Source organism: Pongo pygmaeus, chromosome 4 (genome assembly GCF_028885625.2).
Source record: "Pongo pygmaeus isolate AG05252 chromosome 4, NHGRI_mPonPyg2-v2.0_pri, whole genome shotgun sequence".
NCBI classification, from domain to species: domain Eukaryota; kingdom Metazoa; phylum Chordata; class Mammalia; order Primates; family Hominidae; genus Pongo; species Pongo pygmaeus.
In genome coordinates, this window is record NC_072377.2 from 100,311,318 (window position 1) to 100,338,041 (window position 26,724).

The following is a 26,724-nucleotide window of genomic DNA, read 5'->3' on the forward strand; positions in this document are numbered from 1 at the left end:
AGAGAAGGAAGCTAGAAGGTTAGTAATAAATGAATTAGTATTAGTGAGCATCCAGGTGAGGTGAGATTACATAAGCAAACTCATAATTATTATTGTACAGATCCTGCCTAACAGAAGATGCGGGTAGTTTGTTTTTTCCTAATGCATTTACACTTTGTACACATTCGCTTAGTGTAGGAGTGGGCAAAATCAAATGCCTATTGGATACTTCCCAGCAAGGAATCAAGTGCCTGCTCTAGGTAGCATGGAGCAGGGTGCCATGGGGACTGAGAGCTCATCTAATCAGGCAGCTGCTACTCAGCTCCAGCTAACTGTTGCCATGAGCAAAGATGGGTCCGAGAATGAGGTTTTATGTGAAACATCATATTTTCAATAACCACTCATACTTTAAAAACATTCTGCATACCAAACAAAATCTACCTGAGGGACAATTAAGGTCCATGGCCTGCCAGTTTCTGCTTCTGATTTGAAGCTTAGGAGCAATTTGGTGAGAATTTGGACACTATCAGTGATAGGATTGGAGAAGATCTTTTAGTATCAAGCAATAAACATTCAGTTTCAAAGACCTAGAACACTCTGTTCTAATGAACACAGTTGGAAAAAAACAAAAACAAAACTTCTCATGGTTTCTCCCTATTATGAGTATTTTTCTATTATTACATTAGGTCTCCATGTGATGAGTGGTTTCCTGTTACTGCTAAAAAAAATTGTGACTAGGAATTTGCCAAGTCCCAAATGTAAGTTTTATTTTTTCTGGGAAAGTGGTATAAATCATTTCTCCCAACATTTATTTTGTGGCTGAGAAAGGAGACAGGCATAGAAAACTTTCAGAAGAAGGAGAAACACAGGAAAGACCAGGCATGCAGCACGAGTCATAACCACCTCTGGATCCACGGACGCCTCTGGCACCACAGACACGGTGCACCAGGCAAAGAATGTTCGAAAATTGCTCAAACCAGAGCATTCAGATTTCAAGGTCTGTTTCTAGATCTAAATAATCCAGCTTTTGACCAACATGACCAGATTTTGACTACAGGAATGAGTGGCACTTTGGAATAGAAAGATCTAGGGAATGAGTCTTACAGTGAACTCCTTCATTAGACCTACCAAATACTTTCTTGGCATCAAAATTCGAAGAACCACATGGACAAGACAGGGAACAAGCTACAGAAACAGTTTCTGTCTCCTTCTCATTCTTTGCAGATTATGTTTTCAAATTAATTGATATCCCAGGTTTTCCCTTTTCTTTTGAGAATTGAAATGGGCTCTAATGCATGTTCTAATGTAGTGTAAGAGCTTTTTGTCAACTGTGACTCCAGAAAGAACAAAACACTTCACTTGTGCCGAGAGGAAAGATGTGTTTTGAAATACCTATGATCAATTCTGGAAGTTGAACTTCCTGCTTGAGCTCATCCCCTTCACATGTATAGTTTAGGGAGAAAAAGAAAAGGTACCACAAAGGATATTATAAGCATAAGAATTCATGACAAAACAACCACTTTAGACACAGGCAAAATCGCAGGGTAAGGAAGAAGCATGAATATTTCCAACTTGGGACCACACACTTATTTTAATTTTCCTCATTCAGAATGTCCACCAGAGCTTGAAGCAGCCGGTCGTCTCTGTGCTTGTAAGGTTTAGTGTTATAAAAAACATCAACATAGTCATTATACAGACTGTCTTCAGAGTCTTTAAGCTGGGAAGGTTTGTTCAGCTTTTCCAGGGCTTCGTAGAAGTTTTCATAAGGGATGTTGGGCTTTGCACTTGGGGACTTCTTTGGTGATTGCTTTGGCGATGAGTTTTTACTGAAAGCACTTTGCAGGAGTCTCAGCATGGCCTCGGAAGGGGCTCCCTCCTCCAACTCATCCCTCCGGCCTCCTACGCTGCTGCTGCTGGGGCTTTTGGACACCAGGGTATCCTCCTTAGGGTTCTCTTGTGTGGGCTGCTCCTAAAACATAGAATGCCATCCACAAAGGGAAGAAGGTTCATTATTTATGGCCAGGCAAGCTAGGTACAACCCTGGCACAGGAACGCTGCCTGCCGCTTGAGAGGCAATGAGGGGAGGGGAGAGAGTTCAAGACTGGGAGCCACATGGACTTGGGCTTCAACCCTCATTTGCCTACCCTCTGGGGTACCTTTAGCAACCATTTTAATCTCCCTCAACTTCACCTGTCAGGTGGAATAAGAGTACCTCCATTTGTGGTGGTTTTGAAGACTGGATGAGACAGTACAGGTAAGTACTCAGTACATGGTGGTTTTCTTCACTTGTCAGCCTGCTGTCATGGAACCCATTTTGGGAAGCAGAGGATATCAAAATATCTAACAAGTCATATAGAAGGCACCCACTGGTTGTGGTAGCATGGGGGTGCCTTCCTGGAGGCACTTGCTTTCAGAACTACCCTTTTAGCCACTGAGTTGTAAGAAGTGGTCAGGGGAGAGACTGAGGTACTAGGCTGGGGAGGAGGGAGCTGGAGAGCTCGGAGAAGCCACCCTTGGCCAACTGCTGTGGAAGTGTTTCAATATTCCAACACTCACAAGGTTAACCTGCTTCCCAGACTATGAAGAAAAGTACTCAGGACTCAGGTCCTGGAGGGAAGCTGCTTTGAAGAATATAAATGGAACTAGAATTCAAGCTGAGGCCTTCACAGTTCATGTATAAGTTTCTTGAATACGTACTTTGCTTCTGTATCTTCCAAAATACCCAGCTCAGAGCTGGACCTATTCAGAGCAGGGCGTTCTGAAAATTCTGAAAACCTACCTATTACACCTGAGGCACTGAGCTAGATGCTGGGATACCGAGATAAAGAAAATGTGGGCTTTTCCCACCATCTGACAGAAGGAAGCCAGGAGCCATAGCAGGCTGAAACCCAGGAATGTGAATGACTTATTTTAGCTGTCCTCTGAAATTTTTTGAGAAAAGTGTGATCTATCGCTCTCCTTGGTGTTGCCAAGAAGTGTCAGTTAATGAATTAATAAAAAGAAGCCTACATGATTTGGCCATTTGAGCCTTGTTTTTCTTTCTGCAAAATGGATACACGAATGTCTATCCTTCCTAGGTTATAGGGATTATAGGTTAATGAGACAATGTGGAAAATGCTTAAAAACAAAGTACAGTACAAATGTTAGATATATGTGATTGTGCATAAAGACAACTTTTTTTTTCCATTTGTTATCTGTCATAAGTAGAGAAAATTCATGTTAGGAAATTTAATACTTTTGAATTCATTGATTGTGATTTCTAAGTTCTGGATAAAATATTGAATAAAAAAATACAGTTTTATCCTATGGAAAAAAATAGTTTACCACTATCACTTCTTATTCTCCCCATCCATGTTTGACTTATTTCCTGCTTGGAAGTTGGGTACAGCTTCACTGACTACATTGTCTACCCCAGTTCAAAAGAGAGCATGCCAAGAACAGAGCCACACAGACCTCCCCTGGATCCACCATCTTCTCCACCCCTCTTCTGTCATTCTGAACGGTGTTGTAGGACGTGTACACACGAGGCTGCTTCATATGCTCTGGCTGAGAAGAGGTCCCATGCAAAATCAGCTTCCAGTTCACAATTCTTCCTTCATTTTGAATTCTTCCAGACTAACAAATAAGCATACCTATATTTAGTATATGTTTTAGATAATATAAAACAAACTCATTCAAAATAGCTGAAAAGGATTTCATTGTTAAAATCTCATTTTAAGATTCTGTGCATTTCATGTGAAAGAAACCATTGGATCCCCTCTTGCTATAAAAATTGACAATTTGTAGGTTCAACAATTTAAAAACTGATTGCTTCATAATCAAACATTTAATTTAAAAATCAGAAATCTCTATGTAAATCTTCTTTTCCATATTTGATGTGTTCTTGAAAAGCCGACTGTACCTTCTATAAATATATTTCCCAATTATCAACTTATAGAAACATTCCACTGGGGAAAAAGTCAGCCTCTATGGAGTATTATAAACAGCCTCTAGCATTAACAAGCCCTTAAAAATTGTGTGGCACATATGCCCCGTGGAATACTATGCAGCCATAAAAAAGAGTGAGTTCATGTCCTCTGCAGGGACATGGATAAACCTGGAAACCATCATTCTCAGCAAACCAACACAGGAACAGAAAACCAAACACTGCATGTTCTCACTCATAAGTGGGAGCTGAACAATGAGAACACATGGACAAGGGGAGGGGAACATCACACACCGGGGCCTGTCAGGGGGTGGGGGGCAAGGGGAGGGATAGCATTAGGAGAAATATCTAATGTAGATGATGGGTTGATGGGTGCAGCAAACCACCATGGCATGTGTATACCTATGTAACAGACCTGCACATCCTGTACATGTACTCCAGAACTTAAAGTATAATAAGAAACTAAATAAAAGAGGTCTATAAAGTTCAATGACAAAAAATAAATTAAATAAATAAAAGAGGTCTATAAATTCAGTTACAAAAAGTTGTATATTTGGGGGACTAGTCATAATTTTCAAGGCTCAACAATTATAAATAATGTGTTAAAATCTAAAATATCTTTAAAAATTTAGAAGTATAAGGTCAGATTTTGCAGACTTGACATGAAATAAATCCCACCTCGGTAAATAGATTTTCTTAGTTTCCTGATGGTGAAATTGAGTTGAAGAATAGAGGCCAAGTTCAAGAACAGGCCCATATGCTAAGAACATTTGTTTTGCTCTATGAGAGCAGGACATTTTACAACTTCCATTTCTAAATCACAATTTTAGCAGTGTTTAGGAGAAAGCTATCCTCAGAGAAAAAAAAGTAACAAATGACTATAGAATCTGTATTAATTTAATTGACATCTCCAAGAACTTTAAATAATTTATTTTCAAAAAGTTATCCAGGCCGGGTGCGGTGGCTTACACCTGTAATCCCACCACTTTGGGAGGCCGAGGTGGGTAAATTACCTGAGGTGAGGAGCTCGAGACCAGCCTGACCAACATGGTGAAACCCCATCTCTACTAAAAAATACAAAAATTAGCCAGGCTTGGTGGTGGGTGCCTGTAATTCCAGCTAGTCGGGAGGCTGAGGCAGGAGAATCACTTGAACCCAGGAGGCAGAGGTTGCAGTGAGCCGAGATTGTGCCACTGCAACTCCAGCCTGGGTGACAGAGCAAGACTCCATCTCAAAAAAAAAAAAAAAAAAAAGTTATTTAGGCGTATAATTCTACACTGCTGATATTTATTTCACTTTCGTCTCAGAAGAACTCAGAACCAAAACATTATTCATTTATATTCTCACCTACAGAGAATGTTGGAGAAATGATGCAAAAATAAATAATTAAGCTATATTTGGCTTTTTTCTAACTTTTGCTCTGTCCTTTCGTTTTTGTGACTGTGTGTTAAAATTACAGAAGGATGTCAAAGAATGTTAGTAAACAGAATGAAAAAGAAATGAGAAATGCTTTCAGTTTGTTTCATGACTAAAACTGTTTAAAAAAGTCATATTAAATAAGACATCTCTCCAAACATTAAGCTACATCTAAATAGCTACTGCAGAATAATTGTAAGCATGCCTTTAAGATGTGACTCTGGCAGAATGTCACACCAAAGTTGGTCTGAGCATTTAAGTGTCTTTGTGAATATGATTGATTTTGTTGGCTGAATAGGTCAGATGGCTGGCTGCATGCAGACATGGGAACACCTGGCTTTGTCCCACAGTCTGTCACATTGTTTATATAAGTGTTTTTTCCCCTCTTATAGTATGGCTGATGCCTAATCTTCCTTTTTGAATATTATCTATATAACCAAGCGGTCAGGGCTTGAAATACTCTACTTTTCCGTTATTTCTACTAAGAAGGGGTAACAATTCTTTAGGGCCCTAATTAATGATGAAATCAACCTTAAAAGTGCTTCAAAATGTTTAAAAGTAAGCTTGTGTTTTTTCATCCTCTCATTCACACTTACCATGTCTGTAATTCGCAAAGTCCAAGTACCTATAGGGTTCTCTCCCCATGTGTGAACAGACATGAAGTCCCAATTCTTAAAGCCATTAGGAGATGTATCCCGTTCTCTTTCAGCCAACAGCACAGTGCTAGTTCCTATGAAACAAATACAAGTTAATGAATGTCCTAATAGCTCGGATAGTAGGATACACTCTAGCATCTGATAACTGAAAATAAAAGCTGAAAAAGATGAGTTCTCCTAATTTTCTCTTTTAGTATAAGACCAGGATAGAGACACTCACAAGGAAAAAATATGATGTTTTTATCTATAGTGCTTAGCACATTGCCTGGCATATATAGTAGTGAATAATATTATTTGCCTCAATAAATATTGTGGAAAAAATAATGAATGAATGAATGAATATGTTGACTAAGGTTTATTTAAATAAAGAAAACTCGGCGAACTACATTTACAAATTGGAGAGTCAAAAATCTAAAAATATTTTAATGAAACTATCATTTCTGAAGTGTGAGAGGAAATCTTGAAAATTTAGTAGGTGCCTGACTCCATAATGATTTAGACATAAAAATTATTATTTAATTTCTTATCCAATCATTAATAATCATAATTATTTAATTAATGTATTAATTTCTTAAAGATATATTAATTTAACAATTTCTTATATTAAAAGACAGGATTACCTGTAAATTTTTAAGTCCCAGCCCTTTCTAGATCAATTAATAATAGTTCTATGTGGAAGGGTTAAATAACTGCAGGTCTGTCAATTAAAAAGCATTCCACCAATATTTCAGGTTAATTCCAATACATCTAGAAAGCATAACTTCAAAATTAACAGAGCCTATTCCAAACCTCTAGGAATTAATATTCAGGAGGAAGATCATAGAGATAGCTCATCTTTCCTCACATATCACCCACAGAAACCAAATTTAGTCAGTTGAGTCCTGCTAAAACATAAAGGAGTATTGGGACTGCTCCTCCTGGTTAGATTATGGCTTATGGTTCACGAGCTCTTTCCCATCCACTATCTTATCTGAATTAGTGCCCTCACAGGAAAAAGCAAATGTTCATACATCATATAAAATGGCCTTATTCATGTTACTATGGTAAATTTGTTAATCTTCTCAATCTCCTCTAATCGATCTGAATTCCCAGTTTTCAATGGACTCCTTGTATGTTTCGGATATATCTGTGAGTTTGGTTAATTATCAGAGTAACTTTCACTAATTTGTTATCTAAGAGAAAAGTGACAGGTCAGTAAAATGGAAAAGTAAACAGTTTGAAAATGCATGACTTCAGAAAAGTGTATTCATTAGCATTATTTGAATGGGCCTCATTCTCTGCTTATCAAAGGATCAGTGGAAATGGGCAGGGCAGAGGGAGATCCAACACCAAGAAAAAGGAAAAAATAAGCATATTTTTGAAGACCTGAAAATATCTATTAGGAGACTTTGTTCTATGAATAAACAAAAGCAATCAGTTATTTGAATCATTCAACTTACACTTAAAAATGTAAATGGCTTAGAACATTTTTCTTTTAATTTACCAGCAGCAGAAGTAAGTGTGACATGAAGGTCTCCTCTTCGGGAATATTCAATTGTTGCTTCAAATTGTACATGCTCCAGGGACTTGATAGCATTTTCTTGTCCTTCACAAGCTCTTGTTGGAATTTCAATGATAACTTCTCCATTAGCTTTCAGGGCTCTAAATACATTAAAGAATCAGCACTGAATAAAGTATATCCAAACTTCCTTGCATTTTATGCATATCTGCACACATCAATCTTGACTAGATACTCAACTAAGTTTTTGTCACTCCCTGTGATGTGTAGAACCTAATTCAGAATTATGTATACATGAATTTTAATGCATAAGAAAATGGTAAGGGGCACTAATACTTAAATACAATTCTATTTGCTGTGGAGTCAAATTCAGGCAGATTTATTGTAGACCCATCAAAAAGCCCCTCTTAAGAAAAAAATGATTTTATCTAGAAGGCCTTCTGCAGGCATGCCCCAAGCCTCCCATCCTTGGATATTTTGTGTGAGTGGGTCTTCAGTATTATTTTGATTGCTTTGATGGAAATTACAAAACACTCATAGTAGAAATTTCTTCTGTGACAAGATGTGGTGTGCTAGAGGGAGTCTATGTAAGTGTATGATAAAGAATCCTTCATGGAAGAAAAGCCATGAATCACACAGCACTGTGGCATGAAGCAAGGCTATTTTGCAAGCAGATTTTGGGTAAAACTGGTTGGCAAGTACTGCATTTCATCAACCCTAAGATACATTTTAAAAAAATAGTTAAACATTGAATTTAGAATGAATCTTAAAACTGATGGGTGGTGGATCACAGTTTAATTGACAATAAAACAGTCATGCATCTCAGACTGGGTGCTATGTGGTCGGTGGACTACAAGAAGAACATGCAAATGTGTTAACATGGTTTCTAGAGCTTTGGTCTCTCAGTGAATCCCCATGGAGACCCACAGAGAACACTAGAAAACTCCACCTCCATCTACTTCAGAAGGGTAGGTACAAAAAAATCAGGCAGAATGGCAAACACAGTAATGAAATTATGCTATGGGCACACATGTGTTTAAAATTTCAGGAGATACTTACCTGGGCTCAAAGTCATTGTCCTTTACAACACACTCTTTCTTCTCAGGCACACTCCTCCAGGTCCTGGGATCAGCTAAATCCACCAGAGCTTTGGCATTTAGCAAGCCAAATCCAAATCGACTATTCACCATCAAGCCTGCTCCATTCTTTTTCCATCCAGGGTTATTGGCCAGTGGGTCATACTCAGAGGTCCAGACAACCAGGTGCTGCATATCTCGCCAGGTGAGATTTGGGCTGGAGGGGAAGTGACCCAAAGTGTCTTTCAGAGAAAAATGAAGTTTCCTTGCAAAAGCAAGTGCTAACAATAAGCATCTCCATTCAGGGATTATGAAGTGCCTTTTGCTATTGTAGTTATATTATTCTAGTGTCTATTACTGTTCATATAGCTTTTCATTCAGAGTTCAGAATACAGACCTGAAAACTTCTCCCTGTAACATGTAAGTTATGACTTCTCTCCAGAGCATATAAGCTTTTACTATGAGTAAAATTCAGTCCTCAGCAATATAGAAGTATAAAACTTTGTCCTTAATTTCTAATTACTTCTATTTAACTGAGCAAACATTTTAAATGGTAACACTTTCTTTATGCCCTCCAGTCTCATGCTGTCCATTAAAAGCCTTAGCACTTTCAGCATTATGAACCCACAGACAAGGCCTTGACTTCCTTCTTAGGAAGAGTGAGATGTTAAAGACACAGACTGGCTACCTGCTGTAAACATGTATTGCCTTTTTCTTTATCAAAAGCGTCAAGAAACTCTTAGCTATTTGAGCTCACTCTTGCAAGGCACTATGCTAATACTGTGGGGATATTCAAGGATGTGGTTCTTGTCTTTTAGAACTTTACAATCCAGTAAAAACAATTAAGGCTTTTTATAATTCTATCTGGTGAGTGCTATATTCATAGCTTAATGCATTGTGGGAGTTTAGAGTAGAAAGAATTTCCATGGAATAGAAAGATCTAGGAAAACTTTGTGGGGGAGAAATATTTGAGCTGGACTTTGACAGGGGGTAGAGTGTTAAGAAGTGGAGATAGAGAAGAAGACCACTGGAGCAAAAGCACCAAAGTGGGACAGTACAGGTGTGGCCAGATGACAGCCTGGTTTGCTGGGGCAGCGGAGAGGCAGTGAGGAGTACTGAGCCAGAGAGATGAGAACCTGGCATGCCAGAAAGGGAGCTTATACTTTATCCTTTGGGCAGTGGGAATCAGTGAGAATTTTTGAGTATGGAAATAGTAAAATCATAAGTCTTAGTAAGATTAATTTAGCAACACTATAAAGATGAATCAGAGGTATAAGGGATTGTTGGATCTATTATACTGTGATGAGGCCTTCCTTGATCAACCTATTTAAAATTTCCACTCTCCCACATGCTCCCCAGCTCTCTTATTCTGCTATATGTGCATGTTCTCCTTCCATTGCACTTATAGGCTTCTAACATGCGGGAAATATATTTGTATTGTGTTTTGTTAATGTCTCTCTCCCTGGTTCTAATTTAACCATGAGAAGTGGTGAGATCGTTATCTATCTTGTTCTCTGATGTGTAGCACCCAGAAGAATGCTGGGCACAGGGTATATGCTCAGCAGATATGGTTGGTTCAGAGACTGAACATGCCTAAGTGCTAACTAGCCCCAAATATAATTTTAAAACATATTGCTCCTAGTCATCAGTCAGATTCTCAAACTTTTCCTTGACTTTGAGACCTGTATTGTTCCCTGAAGCCAATCAAGCATTATGTAATAAGTAGATGCCCCAGTTTTTACTCCTCAAGGTTCCTGTCTCAGCACTCGATTGGAGAACAATCATCAGGGGAGTCTGGCTCACTTTGCTGCCTTCTCCCCAGAGCCCATCATGTACTGGCTCAGTAATCCCCTGTGACAAGAAAGAGGCAGTGGACATTCCTAAACACTGAAGTGTCTGGCTCCTAGTTAAAAACCGTGTGTGATTTTTCAGGCCTGACCATAGGCGATTTCAAAGGTCTTACCTGGCATGACACACGGGGAAGCTGCCCTCCCCATGCAGACACAGAGCACAGCTTTTGGCTCGCAGCCTCTGAGAGGAGTGTCCATGAAAGCTGCAGGCCCCCTGGCCCTTCATGTTCTTTCCATATTGACATTCCTAGCTGGTGAGAGCCTTCCTTCCTAGGTCCCTCGGTCAGGCCTCCTCGTGGAGAGAGGAGGGGAAACATCTAGACACTTTCCTCACTCAGACTCAGTGCCTGGTGCTTCTCCACTCCCGTACTCTCTTGGTCCCTCCCCGCCTCACACCTCAGAGTCCACAAAATTGCCAGAGCCTTTTGTTCGGGGCTCTTTCAGCAGTGAGATGACCCTGAAGTCTGTGCTGAGCCACTCAACCAGTATGCCAGGAACAGGGCAAGTAAGTGTTTTCTCCGGTTTCAGACTCTTGCTTATGTCATAGCAGTAAGTGACTAAAGGCTCAATGCTTTCATTTTTGGCTTGTTGAATTAATAGGCTACTCCACACCTGACAGCTCAGCTCACGTGAGCTGAGCTCCCGACAAACATACCACTTTACCCCAGAGAGTGACTGACAGAGGCCTTGGAAGGACACCAGTTTAGGGATCCTCAGTGAGTCCCAGAATGCTTGCCTCATAATCACCTGGTACACTTGTAAATAGAATAGGGCATTTTATTGAAATACTTGCTTCCTTCCAGTCTTTTAAAAGGAATTTTAGGTGAAAGCCTCTTATCAAGGCAGTCAATGGGCAACACACCAGTTTTCCGTTTGGATCATCAGTGTGTTCAGGTGCATGTGTGGAGGCAGGAAGGAGGACGTATACTGAGGAGGCTTAAGGCAAGGTGCTGATAATCATGATTGTCACGTATAGCACGTGTGTCCTACGTTTCTGTAGTAGAGCATTTATTTTATATGTAGTTGCAGGTTATTTTGTTTTAAAATTTTCCTTTGTCTAGTCTCTGCAAAATGTTAAGGAGCTTCATTGTCATTCAATTAGAAAAACCTATTTTTCTTTTTTTATTATTATTATACTTTAAGTTCTAGGGTACATGTGCACAACGTGCAGTTTTGTTACATATGTACACATGTGCCATGTTGGTGTGCTGTACCCATTAACTCGTCATTTACATTAGGTATATCTCCTAATGCTATCCCTCCCCCCTCCCCCCACCCCACGACAAGCCCCGGTGTATTTTTCCAACAGTTATTGTTCATTCGTGTGCTTGTATTTCATAAATGAAAAGGAGCTGCTAACAACAGTGCAACTCATTCCTGACAGCCTTCCTTTGTTAATTTGTGCTCAATGACATCCACGATAATTAAATTTTTAAACACTGCATTGAGTTGCTAATCAAAGATATGTTTACAGAAAATAAGGGTATGGAATTAAACACTGAATTAAGCATTGCTTCTAATTAGAAGAGATGTAGGTAATGTAATTTGGAGACAAAATTCCAGAGTGAAAAGTCTTAGGAGCTATCTGGTTCAGCCTCTAATCATACCTAAATTAGCCTAGATCTTAAAATTTTTCTAACTTGGACTTTCTAACATTTCACAACCCACTAAGTCAAGAATTTTTTGTTGTGATTTTTTTCTAAAGGTTTCATGCAGCATTGAAAGTCCATTTCTCTTTCTCCAGGCTTTAATAAGACCAGAAGTTTGGCTTATCTGTTTGTTTAATATTTCCAAAGGTGTGAAGGGATTCAATGGTTCACTTCAGAATTTTCCTCACCTATTAAAAATTATTCTGATTCTTTTGATCTCTCCTCAGAAGGCTGAGGCTATTTTCTACAGCTTTCTTAGGTATACTCACTACATAATAATAATAGTGCCACAAACATTTATGCAAGGAATTCCTTCTTCTCTTAGTATATTTATCTCCAAGATACACCTACTAACTACCCTAATGGGTTTCTACACAAACACAGGTGGATGAGGTTGTAGGAAAACACAGTGGTAAAAGCAACTCTTTATAGCATTTGTTTCTCAAAACTTGGTTAAGGTATTACTAGCATTAAAAAGTGCCTGGGAGATTTGTTAAAAAAGGAATTCCTAGGTTGAATACCAGAAACTCCTAGGCAGATACAAGGTCTGAATAGTTGCTGGCAAAATGACCTGGGAACCTGCATGTTAAATAAACTCCCCAGGTGATGACTATGTATGCTGGTGCTTGAGAAACATCGCTTTGGGGAAGGAAAGTATTTCTTTGTGCATATTTCAGCCAGAAACCATTCCTTCTCCTTTCCTTTTCTCCTCCCATTCCCCAACACTCTGGCTATATAACATTTAACACAGCATATTGAGTAGTCTGCTTGTGACAGAAAACTTATAAGAAACTCATAAATGCATGTTCATTTATCAGCCTCAATCTTCCGAACCCTTCTTTATTTGAGGGGATGATAGGCTGCCATTCAACATTGCCTCTCCCTCACAGGGCCGTGGGAGGCTGCAAGGTGTGGTTGCTGATAGCACAGCCTTTGCAGTCAGAGAGACTTGAGTTTGAATTTCTTTGTGGGATCTTGGTTGTATATCTCAACCTCTCTAAGCCTTATTTTTTCCCATTTATAGGTGAAATTAATAATTTCTATGTCATAAGGATGTTGTAAGGGTTATAATTAATATTGTAGATAAAGAGGCCAGCTGTGTCTGGTCTATAGTGAGAACCTAATCAATATCGGGTGCCATTATTCTTGATAAGTTTAGGCAAGGGCTCTTCAGTCTCCATAGTTGTTCCTGTGGGATGGCACATGATTAAATGATTTTCTCATTCTTGAGTGCCTTGGGATAAAGCTTGGTCACATGTCTAGAAATTCTGGCATTCAGCTTTGGTATAGACAATTGAATAGAGTTCAGAAAAATGTTCAATTGAGAACAGAAATTTTAATAATCTCTATGTACCTTGGCAGTAAAGATATAAATGTTAAGATAGATCAGTCATACTTATCTTACTGATGAATTGAGTCAAAATGAAGGGAATTAAATTCTTATGATATGCACCTGGGAGATCATAGACTCTTAATATCTCTTAAATCATGAACACTGAGAATCTGGTGAAACCTATAAGCCATTCCCCAGAAATATGCCATACATACATTTATAAGCAATTCTGCATTTAGTTGCAAAGAGATTCATGGACCCCTTGGAACCCATCTGAGTGTTTCACAGAAATGAAACACCTGCTTTAGAGACTGTCCGTCAGAGACTGAGATTAATGAGACTAGATCATTCCTAGATCATTTTCTCCTATATAGAAAAAAGAAGGATCAAATTAGCCAGGCGTGGTGGCACATGCCTGTAATCCCAGGTACTCGGGAGGCTGAGGCATAAGAATTTCTTGAACCCGAGGGGTTGAGGTTGCAGTGAGCCGAGATCGTGCCACTGCACTCCAGCCTGGGTGACGGAGTGAGACTCTGTCTCCAAAAGAAAAAGAAAAGGGAAGGATTATTTTCTGTATAGGATCATTTTCTACTATACAGAAAAAGAAGGCTTGAGGTTTTAGAAACCAAGGATTGCACTTTTACAATTTCAGCTCTTACATAAAATTGACATTACATCTGTTCAGCAGATGGATATTTCTACTATATTGGTCACTATACAAGGATGGGCTAGGCACAGCTAGTTATATTTACATGCATCTGACAGGTGTTGGATAGAGAAGAAAGGCTCTAGACATAAAATTTTAAGATTGCTTTCTTTTAACAGCTCCCTGGGGTAGTAGTCTGTGTTTTGAAATCTTAAATATAATAAGTCTGTTGCACAGGATCCTATAATCCATAGGACCCTATTTTCTTCCAGTCCAGACCCCTCATCACTGACCCCAACAATTCATGTTGGATTACCTAGACAGGCTGACATATTCAGTCTCAACTCTGAGAATCTTAGGAAGAGAAGAAGTTTGTAAAAAAAGGTCTGGTTTGACCCCTTCATTTTATAGATGGAAAGACTGAACCCCACAAGTAAATTAACTTGCCGAAGGCCACACAGCTAGTGGTAGAGCTAGAACTTGAAGCCAGGTGTTCCTTGCAATTTTCACTGCTTGGACAATTATTTCTCGGTTAATTTGGATCTGCTGATGCCAGTCTCAGCTTGTGTTCATAGATTTTTGTCTTTTGTCCATCTACTTCTTATTATAAGTGAACTTAGATTCTGAACATAGCTTTTCTGGAGGGCCCAATATCTATTTCTAATTGAGCACTGAATTTATTTCTTCCCTTACCAAACATCTTGCCAGCCCCTCCAAGTAGGTGGACTCTTGGTAAGAGCCTTGCTAGACTTCCTTGCTTAGCCACTGTGGCCATCTCACAGCTGAGATACCCAGGAATATACCCCATCTCCATAGGAAGCCCCAGGGATTCTAGAGATAAACTGGACTCTCCTGGACCAAGGCTCAGGAACTTCAGGGCTTTTCCAGTCATGGCAAAGGCCAAGATCTTTTTCCTTTCTGTTATTACGAACTGAGTCTACTGAACATGACATAAGGACACTGCTTTGTTCTCTCTCTAGAGAATATGTAATTTATTCTAGGATAATCTCCTTATTAGGAAGGATAATAGTAATTTACAAGTTTAATCACTTCTTCTAATATGCAACCATAGCACCTGACTTGACATTTCAAGATTCACTGTCACCACACGTCAGAAAGCAGGAATGAGGACACATAAAAAGCTGTGATGTGCAGTGTGAGACAGTTCAATTTTTTTCCTCTGTGTTAAGTATTGGACTACTGGGTAATTATGAGAAAAAAAAAAGTTAAATCTTTTTTTAACATCGTACACTAAAATAAATTCCAGAGGGATTTAGAATTTAAATATGGTAAAGAAACCATAATAAAAGACATATAAATAAATGTTTATCTAATTTGGAGTTGTGAAGATTTTTCTGAGCATAAAAGCAAAGGAAGAAGCCTTAAAGAAACAGACTGACAAACATAACTACATACATATTAACTACATTTCATTAAAAATTACATAGAAACAAATTAAAAGGTAAATGTCAAACTTATAAAGCATCTAGCTTTTGTGAACCAAGGCCATAAAACAAAACTAAGGCCATAAAGAAGCAACCCCAGAAGACAAAGAGCTGAAGGGTATGAAATATTGAGCTTCATTAGTAATTAAATACAAGCATATTAAAATGAGATACTGTTTTCACCTATCAACATAGCAAATATTTTAAAAGATAATAAAAGTAGTTTTGACAAGGGTTTTGGAAACTGGCACTTTCACACATATATTCCTGGAGGGAATATAAAATGGTGTAGTCGTTCAAGGCAGCATCTTGTCCATATATATATCAAAATCATTAAAACATGCTTGCCCTTTGACCCAGAAATTCCAATTCTGAGTGTTTATCCTGAGGAAATATTAGTGACATTTTACTGACAATGGTGTTTAAGCATGATTAGATGACTTTAACAAAATTTGCGTTTATACAATGGAACACTATGAAAATATAAAAATCCTGCCTTTAAATCTCATGTTCCCTGATGTGGTTATATCAGCTCCAGGACTAGGCTTATATATTCAAAGAAAGGAGTTTTTTAAACTTGTTCCTAATACTGCCCACTGGAAACTATCTAAACAAAATCCTGCTGGAAGAGAATAAACAAAAGGCGTTGTAGCTGAGTGGGAAGAAGATTTGAGGGACAGCATGACTTTTAAAGGTCAAAGCATATTGATTTAGACAGGAGAAAGTATGTTTAATATATTGTAGAATGGGTTTTAAAAACAGATTACAAAATAATGTCTATATTAAGATCCCAATTTCGTAAGATGTGTGTGTATTAAATCTACATTGAGATGTTAACTATGGTTAGTGACCTCAAAGTGGCAGGAAAGAGCTTATCTTTATTTGCAGTATTCCAAAATTTCTTCTGTAACCATGTATTCAGAAAAAAAAGTGTTATTAAAAATAAGGAGAATCAGCCTTTGTAAAGGTGATTAGAAGCTTTCTGGGCCTTACTTTGCTTCCAGGGCCAGAGCGAAGATGCCAGCAGCCAGAGGTGCAGAGGCCGATGTGCCCGTGTGCGTCTCCGTGCAGTCATTGTGCAGGTCAGCGCTCGTCTGGATGACGTCAGGAAGGAGAGAAAGGCAGGGGGAACACGTGAGGAGTGTGGGCTTGTCTTGGGGGTTAACTGTACCAAAGGCTGCATCTGCTATGACCGGGAAACTCAGCTGATTCGATTGCCTACTTTCTCCTCTAAACCACAGGCGGATGTTTGCCATCTGCTGATATTTTAGTTCACTCTCCTCTATATGCAACTTCTCTATAAATCTGGCAGCAAGATGCCTTTTCTGGGGATGAAGTACTCCCACTATGAATATTTTCTTTTCTGAGATTCCCAAACGAAATGCTGTCTATAAAAAACAAAGTTTCAAAATCACTGTGAATCATGCTGGCCCATTAATCATCAGGTCCATTGTGTTTGGTCTGGCATATTTAGAAATTCTGTCTCATACAAAGTTCCCTTTTGCCTCCAGATTGACATTCGGCTGCCTCTTCAGCACAAGGATATGAAGACATCCTGGTCTTAGCCATTTGAACTAGTTGCACAAAAAATGCTTAGTATGTAGTCTGTGCTCACTGTTGAACTAGATTTGATACCTGTGAGTTGGTGTCCACATTGACACTTTGAGGAAAATGGTGGGTCTTTAAAATGAAAAGTGTGCTGGACTTAGTTCTGGGTTCAAATTCTCTAACTGCTACTTAATAGATTTGTCCTCGGGCAAGTCATTTGGCTCCCCATCTGTAAAATGTGATTTATATTTTCTGACTCATATGCTGAGACTTACCCGAGATGTTCTCTGTGAAAGTAGTTTTACATAATTTTCTTGCAAGTAAGGAATTACCCTGGCTAACTTTAGGGTAATGAAGAGATTGCTGAGATGAAGGGAAGAAACTGAAAAGACTTCCTGTCTGCCTTAAGGACCACGGCGCTGCTGGTTGGGCCAAGGGATTACTAACAAGACACCCACCCAGGCTCCAGCACCGAAGTTCTAGCTCGAGATTTCGATGTGTGGGAGGGAGGTGTAAAAAAATAATTTGTTCTATTATCACCTCCATTGGCTTCCTGCTTGGAGTTGCTGAATTTCTCAAGTTATGATGGCTCTGCTCCTCAGAGGGCTGCGGAAGCAAGGTTGCCCTTTTTACCTGTTGACGCAAGCAAGCCCCCAGAGATGACTATGCTGAGGAAAAGTTTTGCGTAAGAAAAAGGTTATGTTACTGAGACTGTCTCAAATAGAATCCACCAGCTGTCTCTCCTAAGGCTGGCTTTCTTAAGGAGGGAGTTTTACAAAGATAGAAAATCTTTCTTCTGCTTCAGTGCAGGGTACCCAAGATAAGGAATAGTCTGTGAAATGGTGATTCTGAAATGCCCAACACGCCATTTTCTAAAGGCAGCTCTGGACACCCAGGGAAATGACAACAGCCAGGGGCTCTGAAGACAAGTGGGGCAGATGTCTGATATGCCCCTTTCAAACCCTACAAAATGTGCCTGCCATAAAAACCCCTGGGTAGAATGCCACTGTCTATTACTTGAGTAGCTGAAGAGATGCGCATGAGAAGCAGGCCCACGCTACTAAGTTGAGACCACAGCTTTACTGTCTAAACTAGGTTGCAGAAGTGATCCTGTATGAAGAAGATGTTCGTGTTCACAATTTTGTTGAGATGCCATTAACAGGAATCTTGCAAGCATTCCAAGGTCATTATTATAGGGTTCACCCACCCTCTAATTAGATCATGACCTGCTATTTCATTAAGATAAGATCTGTATACTTTAGCTAGTTGGTTCTTTCTGTGTCAGGAGTTAAATTGGGGGCCTTACATTTTTTAAATTAAAAGTGCCTCCCTTTGTTCTCAAAGCCCCTAAATGCCCCTCCATCATCATGCCTTCGAAGGGAAATCCAATAATTGCCCTTGGCCACCTGACTCATGGAAGCAAAGGCACAGGCAAGCGTGGGCTGGAGGAGCTCTCTGAGCATACAACCTCCCCGAGCTGCTTACCCAGATGCTGAGCAGTTCACCTCAGGGGACACTGAAACTGCTATTTTCCTGCAGGTCATCCATTCTTAGGAGACATAGCTGGTGTAGACTCTGTATTTTTATCATCTGCTACAGGGCAAGTCAGACTATATCCCTGCTATTAAAGGATCAGCAAGTACAAGGGTGATAAAGCCCGTACAACCCTGAAATCTCCTTTAAGGCTGTTTCCAGGGAGGCATCAGACAAGAAGAAAAGACATTTAGAGTCTCAGCTGTGTGTAATGACAGGTTTGGTGGCTTCTCAAGGCTGGGTTTAAAAATGACAGAGGGGAAGATCATCTTGGCAGAAGTGTCATTATTATCCCTGGAGAGAAAACTTTCTGATGGATGCCAGCCTTTCAAATGAGTAAGTGTGAGTCTCCCCAACTGAGACATCAAGCTTAAGCGAATCAATCGTACCAAAGGTCAGTTAGGGGAATCATTTCGCATGCATGCCACGCTCTCCTAACTAAACAGAGAGAATTAGACAAAAGCAACATACGATTCTCTGGTCGGTGTAATCCCCGCTGCTGTAAGAGGTGGCCAGTGTGGAGGAGCACTTCTCAGCGTACCAGGGGGATAGGCCTTGCTGGGAGGCACTGCTGATGGAGATGGTGTAGATGCTGTCTGTGTAGCCATCACAATCACAATTATCTCCCTGACGCCCCCCATTTCCCGAAGCCCAGACGAAGATGGACCCCTTCCCCTGTCTTCCCTAAAGGAAAAGCCAGAATGCATATCATCTGTTATCATCTGTTGGGGTCATTGTTATATCCCAATAAAATCCCCAACGACTACGTGTGTGAAATTCTGAGAGACAGCTATTTGGGATCTATTTTCAATTCCAGATCTTTTGGCTTCGATGTCGGAAATCTCACAAGGCTGTGTATTAGAAACCACTGGACTCTGGCCCTGCCAGTCTCTGGGCCCTCCTGGGGTAGGGCTGAGCACACGCTTTTCTTTCTTATGCAGATTCATAATCTAGCGTTTTGCACTTGCTCATATTTTTCCACCCTTCTCTTAGTTTATGTCACTGCACTTAAATCTTTGAACTTCCTCTCTTTGTTTCTGCTTCAATCTTCTGGCTGACTGATAGAATGACAAAATTAGGAATTATTCAGATCTGCCTTGCAGCTGCATTAAAAGGGACTCTTCAATTGAATGGAACTCGTCAAAGCCGCCCTTTCTATGATTTTTCAATTTGTGCTCTCCAAAGTTTCTACTTTTGTTTCATCTTGTGGAGCACAAGGCTTTAGAATCTGTGCAAGAATACAGTAAACCCAAGTGATAGAGCAACCCAACCAAGGCACAGGTATTCAATAGGCACGTGCAGAGCAGAAGGCAACACGTTTCTATATTTGAAAAGCATTTCCAGAGCACTTGGAAGAAGTCTGGGTAGTTTTTTACTAGTGTAAAAACCCGAAAGCGGCAGGAAAATGAGTAAGGAGAAAGAAATGTCCGGAAGTACTTTTAAAATAAATATGCTAAAAATAATAAATTTCCATTCAACCTCAGACCCAAATATGGAAAATTCATTTTATTTATTTATATTTCGTTTTGAGGCAGGGTCTCACTCTGTCACCCAGGCTGGAGTGCAATGGTGCAATCCCAGCTCACTGCTACCTCCGCCTTCTGGGTTCAAGAAATTCTTGTGCCTCAGCCTCCTGAGTAGCTGGGACTATAGGCATCTAAGTTGAGACCACAGTTTCACTGTCTAAACTAGGTTGCAGAACAGTGCAACCTAGTTACACCTGGCTAATGTTTGTGTTTTTAGTAGAGGTGGGGTTTCTCTCTATTGGCCAGGCTGGTCTCAAACTCCTGGCCTCAAGTGATCTGCCTCACTTGGCCATCGCGCCTGGCCACAAATAGGGAAAACTTTCTTAAGCCTTAACTCCTATCCCTCTGAAGAATGATTTGGCTCTCTAAGTGCATTTAAAATTGTAAAGGACTTTGTTAAGAAATCCACAACAATGTTATTCCATGTAACCTAAGTGTTCTTTCCTTCTCCTCATATTCAGATGGTCAGGTTTCATTTCATGTGGGTCTGTGTAAAGCATCTTACCTGTTTGACACCATATTCAAAAGCCTTCTGGGCTAGCCGGCCAGGCCCCTCCACAGTTTTCCCATCATCATTAGGGCCCCAGCTTGCACTGTAAATATCCACGTGTCCAGGATTGAATCCAATTGAACTGGCCTCAATAGCATCTGTCACAATGCCATCCAGCATTCTTATGCCTGAGAAACAAAATAAACAAACACACACAAAGGTTGATGTCAGTATGTACATGGACAAAAGCCCAATACTCTTACTATTTGTATTTTTAAAGGATTTTAAGAGTCAAAAACCAGGTAACTACTAGATAGATGTCCCCAATTTCTGTAACCCAGCTACTGACACCACAGAAGGAAGGAACATGTCGCTGCCCCCATAAGCTTTTTTGTCGTACTTTAGAGATAATACTATGCACTGTGTAGGCAGCTGTGATTTCTTTTTTTTTTTTTTTATTGGTCCCACTCGAGGCTCTCTTCCCAGCAATAGCTCTGGGCATTGAGTCTGAAGTGGAGCAGCATCCTTGGATGAGAGGAAGTGGCCGTGATTGTTGTCAATTACAAAATGTTTGCCCTCCCTCCCACCCCAACTAAATGACGGATCAGCTTTCAGAAAGACCCTCCAAGCAGCCCTCTGGTGATGCACCTCCTCATGGCTGTCCCACAAATGGCTGTGGCCCAGTCTACGCCACACAAGCACTCTGGACAGGAAACATGTAGCTTCAGAAGATCTAGCCACAACAGGAAACTAACAAATAGGGAAAGCACTTTTGTTTCTAAGCCCTGATTAAAAATAACCCAGAGGCCATCCTTTCATGTGTTTGCTAAGAAACATTTTCAAGGAACATGCTTCCTTTTCTTCTAAATAATCTCAACGATGAAATCATTGCCATGGATTTCACCCCCAAGGGGAATCATTTTTCATCAGGACAACATAGGTGCAGTAGCTCTTTGTGCTTTCCAACAGGCTGTCACCCGTCATCAGACTTATGAATTCAAGAGCCAGGAAGGCAAAAGCAATCTGGACAGATTACAGGCAGCTACCTGGTTATTTCTGGCTTCAGGCTCATAATGCAATAAAGTGCACAGCCTTAGATTTCCACACTTATTTACTATGGAGCAAAGGTAAAATGATATGAAATTGATATGATCAGTGAAAGTTGTATTTGTAAAAAAGAAATTGTTCAAAAATGCATTTAGGGCCAGGCGCAGCGGCTCATGCCTGTAATACCAACACTTTGGGAGGCCGAGGTGGATGGATCACTTGAGGCCAGGAGTTCAAGACCAGCCTGGCCAACATGGAGAAACCCCATCTTTACTAAAAATACAAAAATTAGTTGGGCGTGGTGGCACGCATCTATAATCCCAGCTACTCAGGAGGCTGAGGCACAAGAAATGCTTGAACCCGGGAGGCAGAGGTTGCAGTGAGCTAAGATTGCAACCACTGCACTCCAGCCTGGGCAACAGAGCAAGACTCTGACTCAAAAAAAAAAAAAAAATGCATTTAGAAAAAAAATCGGCCAGATGCGGTGGCTCACGCCTGTAATCCCAGCACTTTGGGAGGCCGAGGCGGGCAGATCCCGAGGTCAAGAGATCGAGACCATCCTGGCTAACATAGTGAAACCCTGTCTCCACTAAAAATACAAAAAAAAAAAAAAAAAAAATTAGCCTGGCATAGTGGCAGGGGCCTGTAGTCCCAGCTACTCAAGAGGCTGAGGCAGGAGAATGGCGTGAACCTGGAAGGCGGAGCTTGCAGTGAGCCGAGATTGCGCCACTACACTCCAGCCTGGGCGACAGAGCGAGACTCCATCTAAAAAAAAAAAAAAAAAAATCCCAGCTCTGCTCCTACTAGCTGTGGAATCTTGGGCAAGCCAGTTAATCCTCTGTGCCTCCGTTTCTTCAACTGTAACATAGGGATGATAATAACAGCTCATGTGCATTCGTGATAGTCTACATGCAGCCACCAATCCACAGGTTTTACATGTATAAACTCATCTAAACCTTACAACCACCATTTTAGGTGGGTGCTGTAATTCTCCTCACTTTATAAATGGAGAGATTGAGGCCAGGGAGGGATAGTGACTTGCTCAAGGCCACATAGCTTGAAACTGGGGAGCCAGAATTTGAACCCTACAAATCTAGCCCCTAAATCTGTTAACCACCAGGATACACTGCCTATAATATTTGTAGAGTAATTAACTGACATACAATAGGTGCCTAATAAATGAAGATTACTGGTAAAAAATGCATTTGGGACCAGACCATCAAAGGATGGAGTAATGGAAAACATCAGTAGGCTTGGAATCTTGTGTTTCAGTTCTACACTGCCACAAACTTGCTTTCATTACCTTGAGCAGCTTGCTTCTGATTCTTTCTCTACAAAATGAAGGGATCAGATGATTCTTTCACAAACTATAGCTGTTTCGTTCATTATGACTTAAAGAGTGAATTCTTTTACTAGCTGATTACATAATTTGTGCTTCTCCCTTCATTTTTTAAAAAAATTAACAGAACACTTTGAAGATGTTAGTATCAAAGGAATCAGGAATGACACTTAAAATTCTAAGAGTGCCCTGTATTCATGAAAGATGCATTACATGTCACGATGTATATTTATTTGGTTCCTAAAAAGGAATGCATAACCAAATGCAAGGTTTACTCATGTAGAGTTTAATGGGGTTTTATTGTGATTGACATGTTCTACAATTGGTTCTTTTTGTGATTATGGTTTTTGAAAACCAAACTAAACTTGAAGCTTATAACATAACATGAAAGCCTGAGGTAGGGATAGCATAAAGAGGAGAGACAATTTTTTTCTTTTCTCTTGGCCCCTGCAGATCCACTTTCCACTCTTCTCCATTAGAACATGGACTGCATCAACGGGCTGTGTCTTCCCATTGGGTTCAGCCAACTGAAGACAACAGCAAGAGGGTGGGAATCAAGAGGAGAATGAGGTGCCTATACCCCTGGATCCCCTTTGCCTAGAAGTAGCTCTCCTTTGCCTGGATCCCCTTTGCCTAGAAGTAGCTCTGTTGTTGTACTCAAGGCCTATCCAGTGTCTCTCTCGTGTGACCACAGCTTTCCCTCGCTATTTTATACTGACTTCTTCCCTTTGCTCCTTGAGGCTAAAGGTGATAACATCTGCCTACCACTTCTTAGCCCCTTGTTGGTTTTCTCCAATTCTTGTAAATCATTTCTTTATTAAAATGTCCACAGTTGCCCTAATGCAACTTACCATGTGTTTCCCCATAAGGACACTGATGAAAACAATTAAATTCTACATCCTTGCTATAAAAGATAAAATTTGGCTACCTAATAAGTATGTATTTTTTTTTTTTAATTTTGAAGCTGTTCTCTATAAAGTGAAGAACTTCTACAGAATTGAGAGGCAGGAAAAATCTTTGCCTAAATTTACCTCCTCCTTCTGTTTCCTTAGCAAGCACTCAATAACAAACCATTCTAAATCAGAACATAGAGAAAATTAGATTTGGTTGAAATGCTATTCAACATTTCCACATTTTTTTTCCTGCAAAGATGTATAGGCTATATTCAACTATCCATTTTCTAGGAATCCATATCTATTGACTTGCTGGCAAATCATGTTCAAGTCCTGTAGCAACTTTGGCATGGAACTAATTTGTTCCTCCAGTTGTTAAAAAGAAAAGCTCCCCTCCCCCATTTACAATGGGTGATGTAAGCTTCACATTAAAATGGCGAGCTATAGGGACAATCCTCTGTTTTACCTCCAACTTTGGAATTGTATGCAACTCCAACCCCGCATTTGTGATTATTTGCTTGCATGGCAATTTCTCCTGCACATCTGGTCCCATGTCTGAGGATTGAAAAATAAGAATTATAAAACATACAGAAGAACAAACATTTGTTTTGCATATGAATGAATTAATGGGGCATAGGTATATTAACTTTTTGTCAGCCTTGTTACTGTTTTTGTTTTGTTTGTTTTAAATTAGTATAAGATAAAACTTATGTTCAGATGAAGGGCACAAGTATTAGAGACAAAGTATGTGATTTCAAATTCTGGCTTCTGCTGTTCACTAAGGGTGTGACCTTGGGTAAGTTACTTGTCTGCAAAGGCTTGGTCACATGACAAATTATATGTAAAACACTTAGAGCAGTGGATGGCAGATAGTAAGAACACAGTAAGTGTTAACTATTGATACTATTATAAGAACTCTGACATTCAGAAACAATTTCAAAGAAATGGCTCCTGCTTTGTACTTTTTGGTAGCAAAGTGGCTCCTCACTTTTCTCCCTAGTGACTGCCTTGGATTAGATTATCCTTGATCAGCCCTAGTAGGATATGCTAGAACAAGTCCCCTATTAAGCCTTCCTCCGCTCCTCTAAATATATGCCACACTAAAATGTCTGAAGATTATCTGGTACCAAGAGGAGCTTGAGATATTTGCAAGACATTACCAGCTAATTGGAAAGCCAAGATGCTCCTGAAATCCCAACTGGGGCCAGAAGCCTGAACATGATTGGTTTTGCAGTCAAGCAAAGAGGGTAATTTATGATTTCAGAGTATTTGGAAGAAAAATGCATCTTCAAAACACCAAATTCCACCACTAAAGCATCAATTCTGAAATTCTGAGGATGATAATTGTCTTTTCCCATCATCATCCTGACAACTCAGGAGGGCCAATAAGCCAAAAGCACATTAATGTGAATTCATTTATTTCGTGATTTTATTCTATTGTGGAAACAACCTGTAACAGTGTGAAGGCTGTTGGTGGCTTGGAGGAGCCTACCAGATATACCAACATAGAGTGAAAGAGAGGAAGGGTTAGCTCGGAGCAATAATGTTGGCCAGTTACATTTCAATTCTACTATACTGGCCATCTATTAATTTGGCATAGCATGGAATATAAAATTCCTAAATTGACTGGGCCATCAAGAAGAATTGTTCAACTTCTCTTTTTCCTAAAGTAGCAAAGATGATTTCCTGGTTTCCTTCCACACAATAAGATTCCTGCTCCTTCATGTTAATCCTGGCTAGGAATTCTAAGTCAGGACAATAAAATTATCTTTAATTCAAGGTCTTTCCTGATGCAGCAAACACCTGCTTCTTTTATGTATGCTAGCATTTTCCTGTTTGGGGAAGCAGCCCTCCTGACTTTTTGTGATTTTTTTCAATCGTGGGGCCCCTCCTCTCAGACAACTTTCAAGGACTGATGCAGATTATAGGGAAGAAACCCTACTCTTTCTTGAGAATCATGAGCTTTAAGTTCCACGTGAGTCATGTGGGTCTTGCTCTGCCAGGCAGGATTCTCTTGAAAGTGAAGCCAAGCAGAGGCGAGCAGCACTAGAGATGGAAACAGAGTGCTTGGTGTCCTGAGAACATATTGTTTGAGCTCTTGGATCTTGCAACATCAGAAACTAGAACATCACTTGGGTGAATATTTTTAAAATCCCTTTGTTACTTAATCTTTGAGTTAGGATTCTTTCATTTGCAACTGAAGCTGTCCTGACCACACCCATTCTCTGAGAAAAGTGTGCACATCTGAACACACAGAAGGCACCTTATGCTTTGTGGATGGATTAACGCTCTTTGCCTTAGTAGAAGGAGTAATTCAGTTGTCATCTCTGAGAAATGTACTTCCAGAAGTCACCACTGCCTTCTTATATATTTCCATGTATACAGGATGGGAGACAGGGCTCAGGTCAGCAAAAGAATCCAGTGCAAGTCTTCAGCCTGAGCCAATAGAATCAATCTGCTGACAGACATCCGCAGGTTTGTGCCTTTGTCCTAAAAAATGATGCAGTGTGACAGCACCTATTATTTATCTCTGCTTGTATATGGACGACTGTTCTCTATTGAAAGCTGCAGGAGGATCATGGTACAAATATGTGTTGACATGTTTTCCTCCTCTTACCCTCAGGTTCCACCTCCAAACGTTGAGAGAAAGAAAAGTGTTCCTATGTCATTCTTTATAGGCCGCAGCTCTTTTTCTTTTCTAAGTGAGGTGCTGCAGTAAAAGAACTCTCTATTATCTTAGAACAATGGTAGTAACTGGCATTTAAACAAAATGATTTGTTTAAAAATTATTCCACGAGATAGTTTAAATACTACCCTTATTCTGGTTAAAATATCCTTGTCACACTTGTTATTTAACTAGAAAAACAATCTGTAA

General features: G+C 39.9%; 1 protein-coding gene across 2 annotated transcripts in view; it reads right to left on the reverse strand.

The window, feature by feature from the left end:
• Positions 1-720: 720 nt before the first annotated feature.
• Positions 721-26,724, reverse strand: part of PCSK1 (proprotein convertase subtilisin/kexin type 1) — a 41,723-nt gene continuing 15,719 nt past the window's right edge. Inside the window, exons 7-15 of one of the 2 annotated variants that reach the window (XM_054487801.2) lie at positions 24,316-24,404; positions 20,586-20,758; positions 19,026-19,238; positions 16,467-16,567; positions 8,534-8,767; positions 7,460-7,617; positions 5,917-6,050; positions 3,433-3,594; positions 721-1,948 (exon numbers count right to left, since the gene is read on the reverse strand). In XM_054487801.2, coding sequence (XP_054343776.1) covers positions 1,571-1,948; positions 3,433-3,594; positions 5,917-6,050; positions 7,460-7,617; positions 8,534-8,767; positions 16,467-16,567; positions 19,026-19,238; positions 20,586-20,758; positions 24,316-24,404 — 1,642 coding nt within the window. In that variant the 3' untranslated portion in view covers positions 721-1,570. The remainder of the gene's footprint in view (positions 1,949-3,432; positions 3,595-5,916; positions 6,051-7,459; positions 7,618-8,533; positions 8,768-16,466; positions 16,568-19,025; positions 19,239-20,585; positions 20,759-24,315; positions 24,405-26,724) is intronic. The other variant, XM_063665028.1, reaches the window with a different exon arrangement.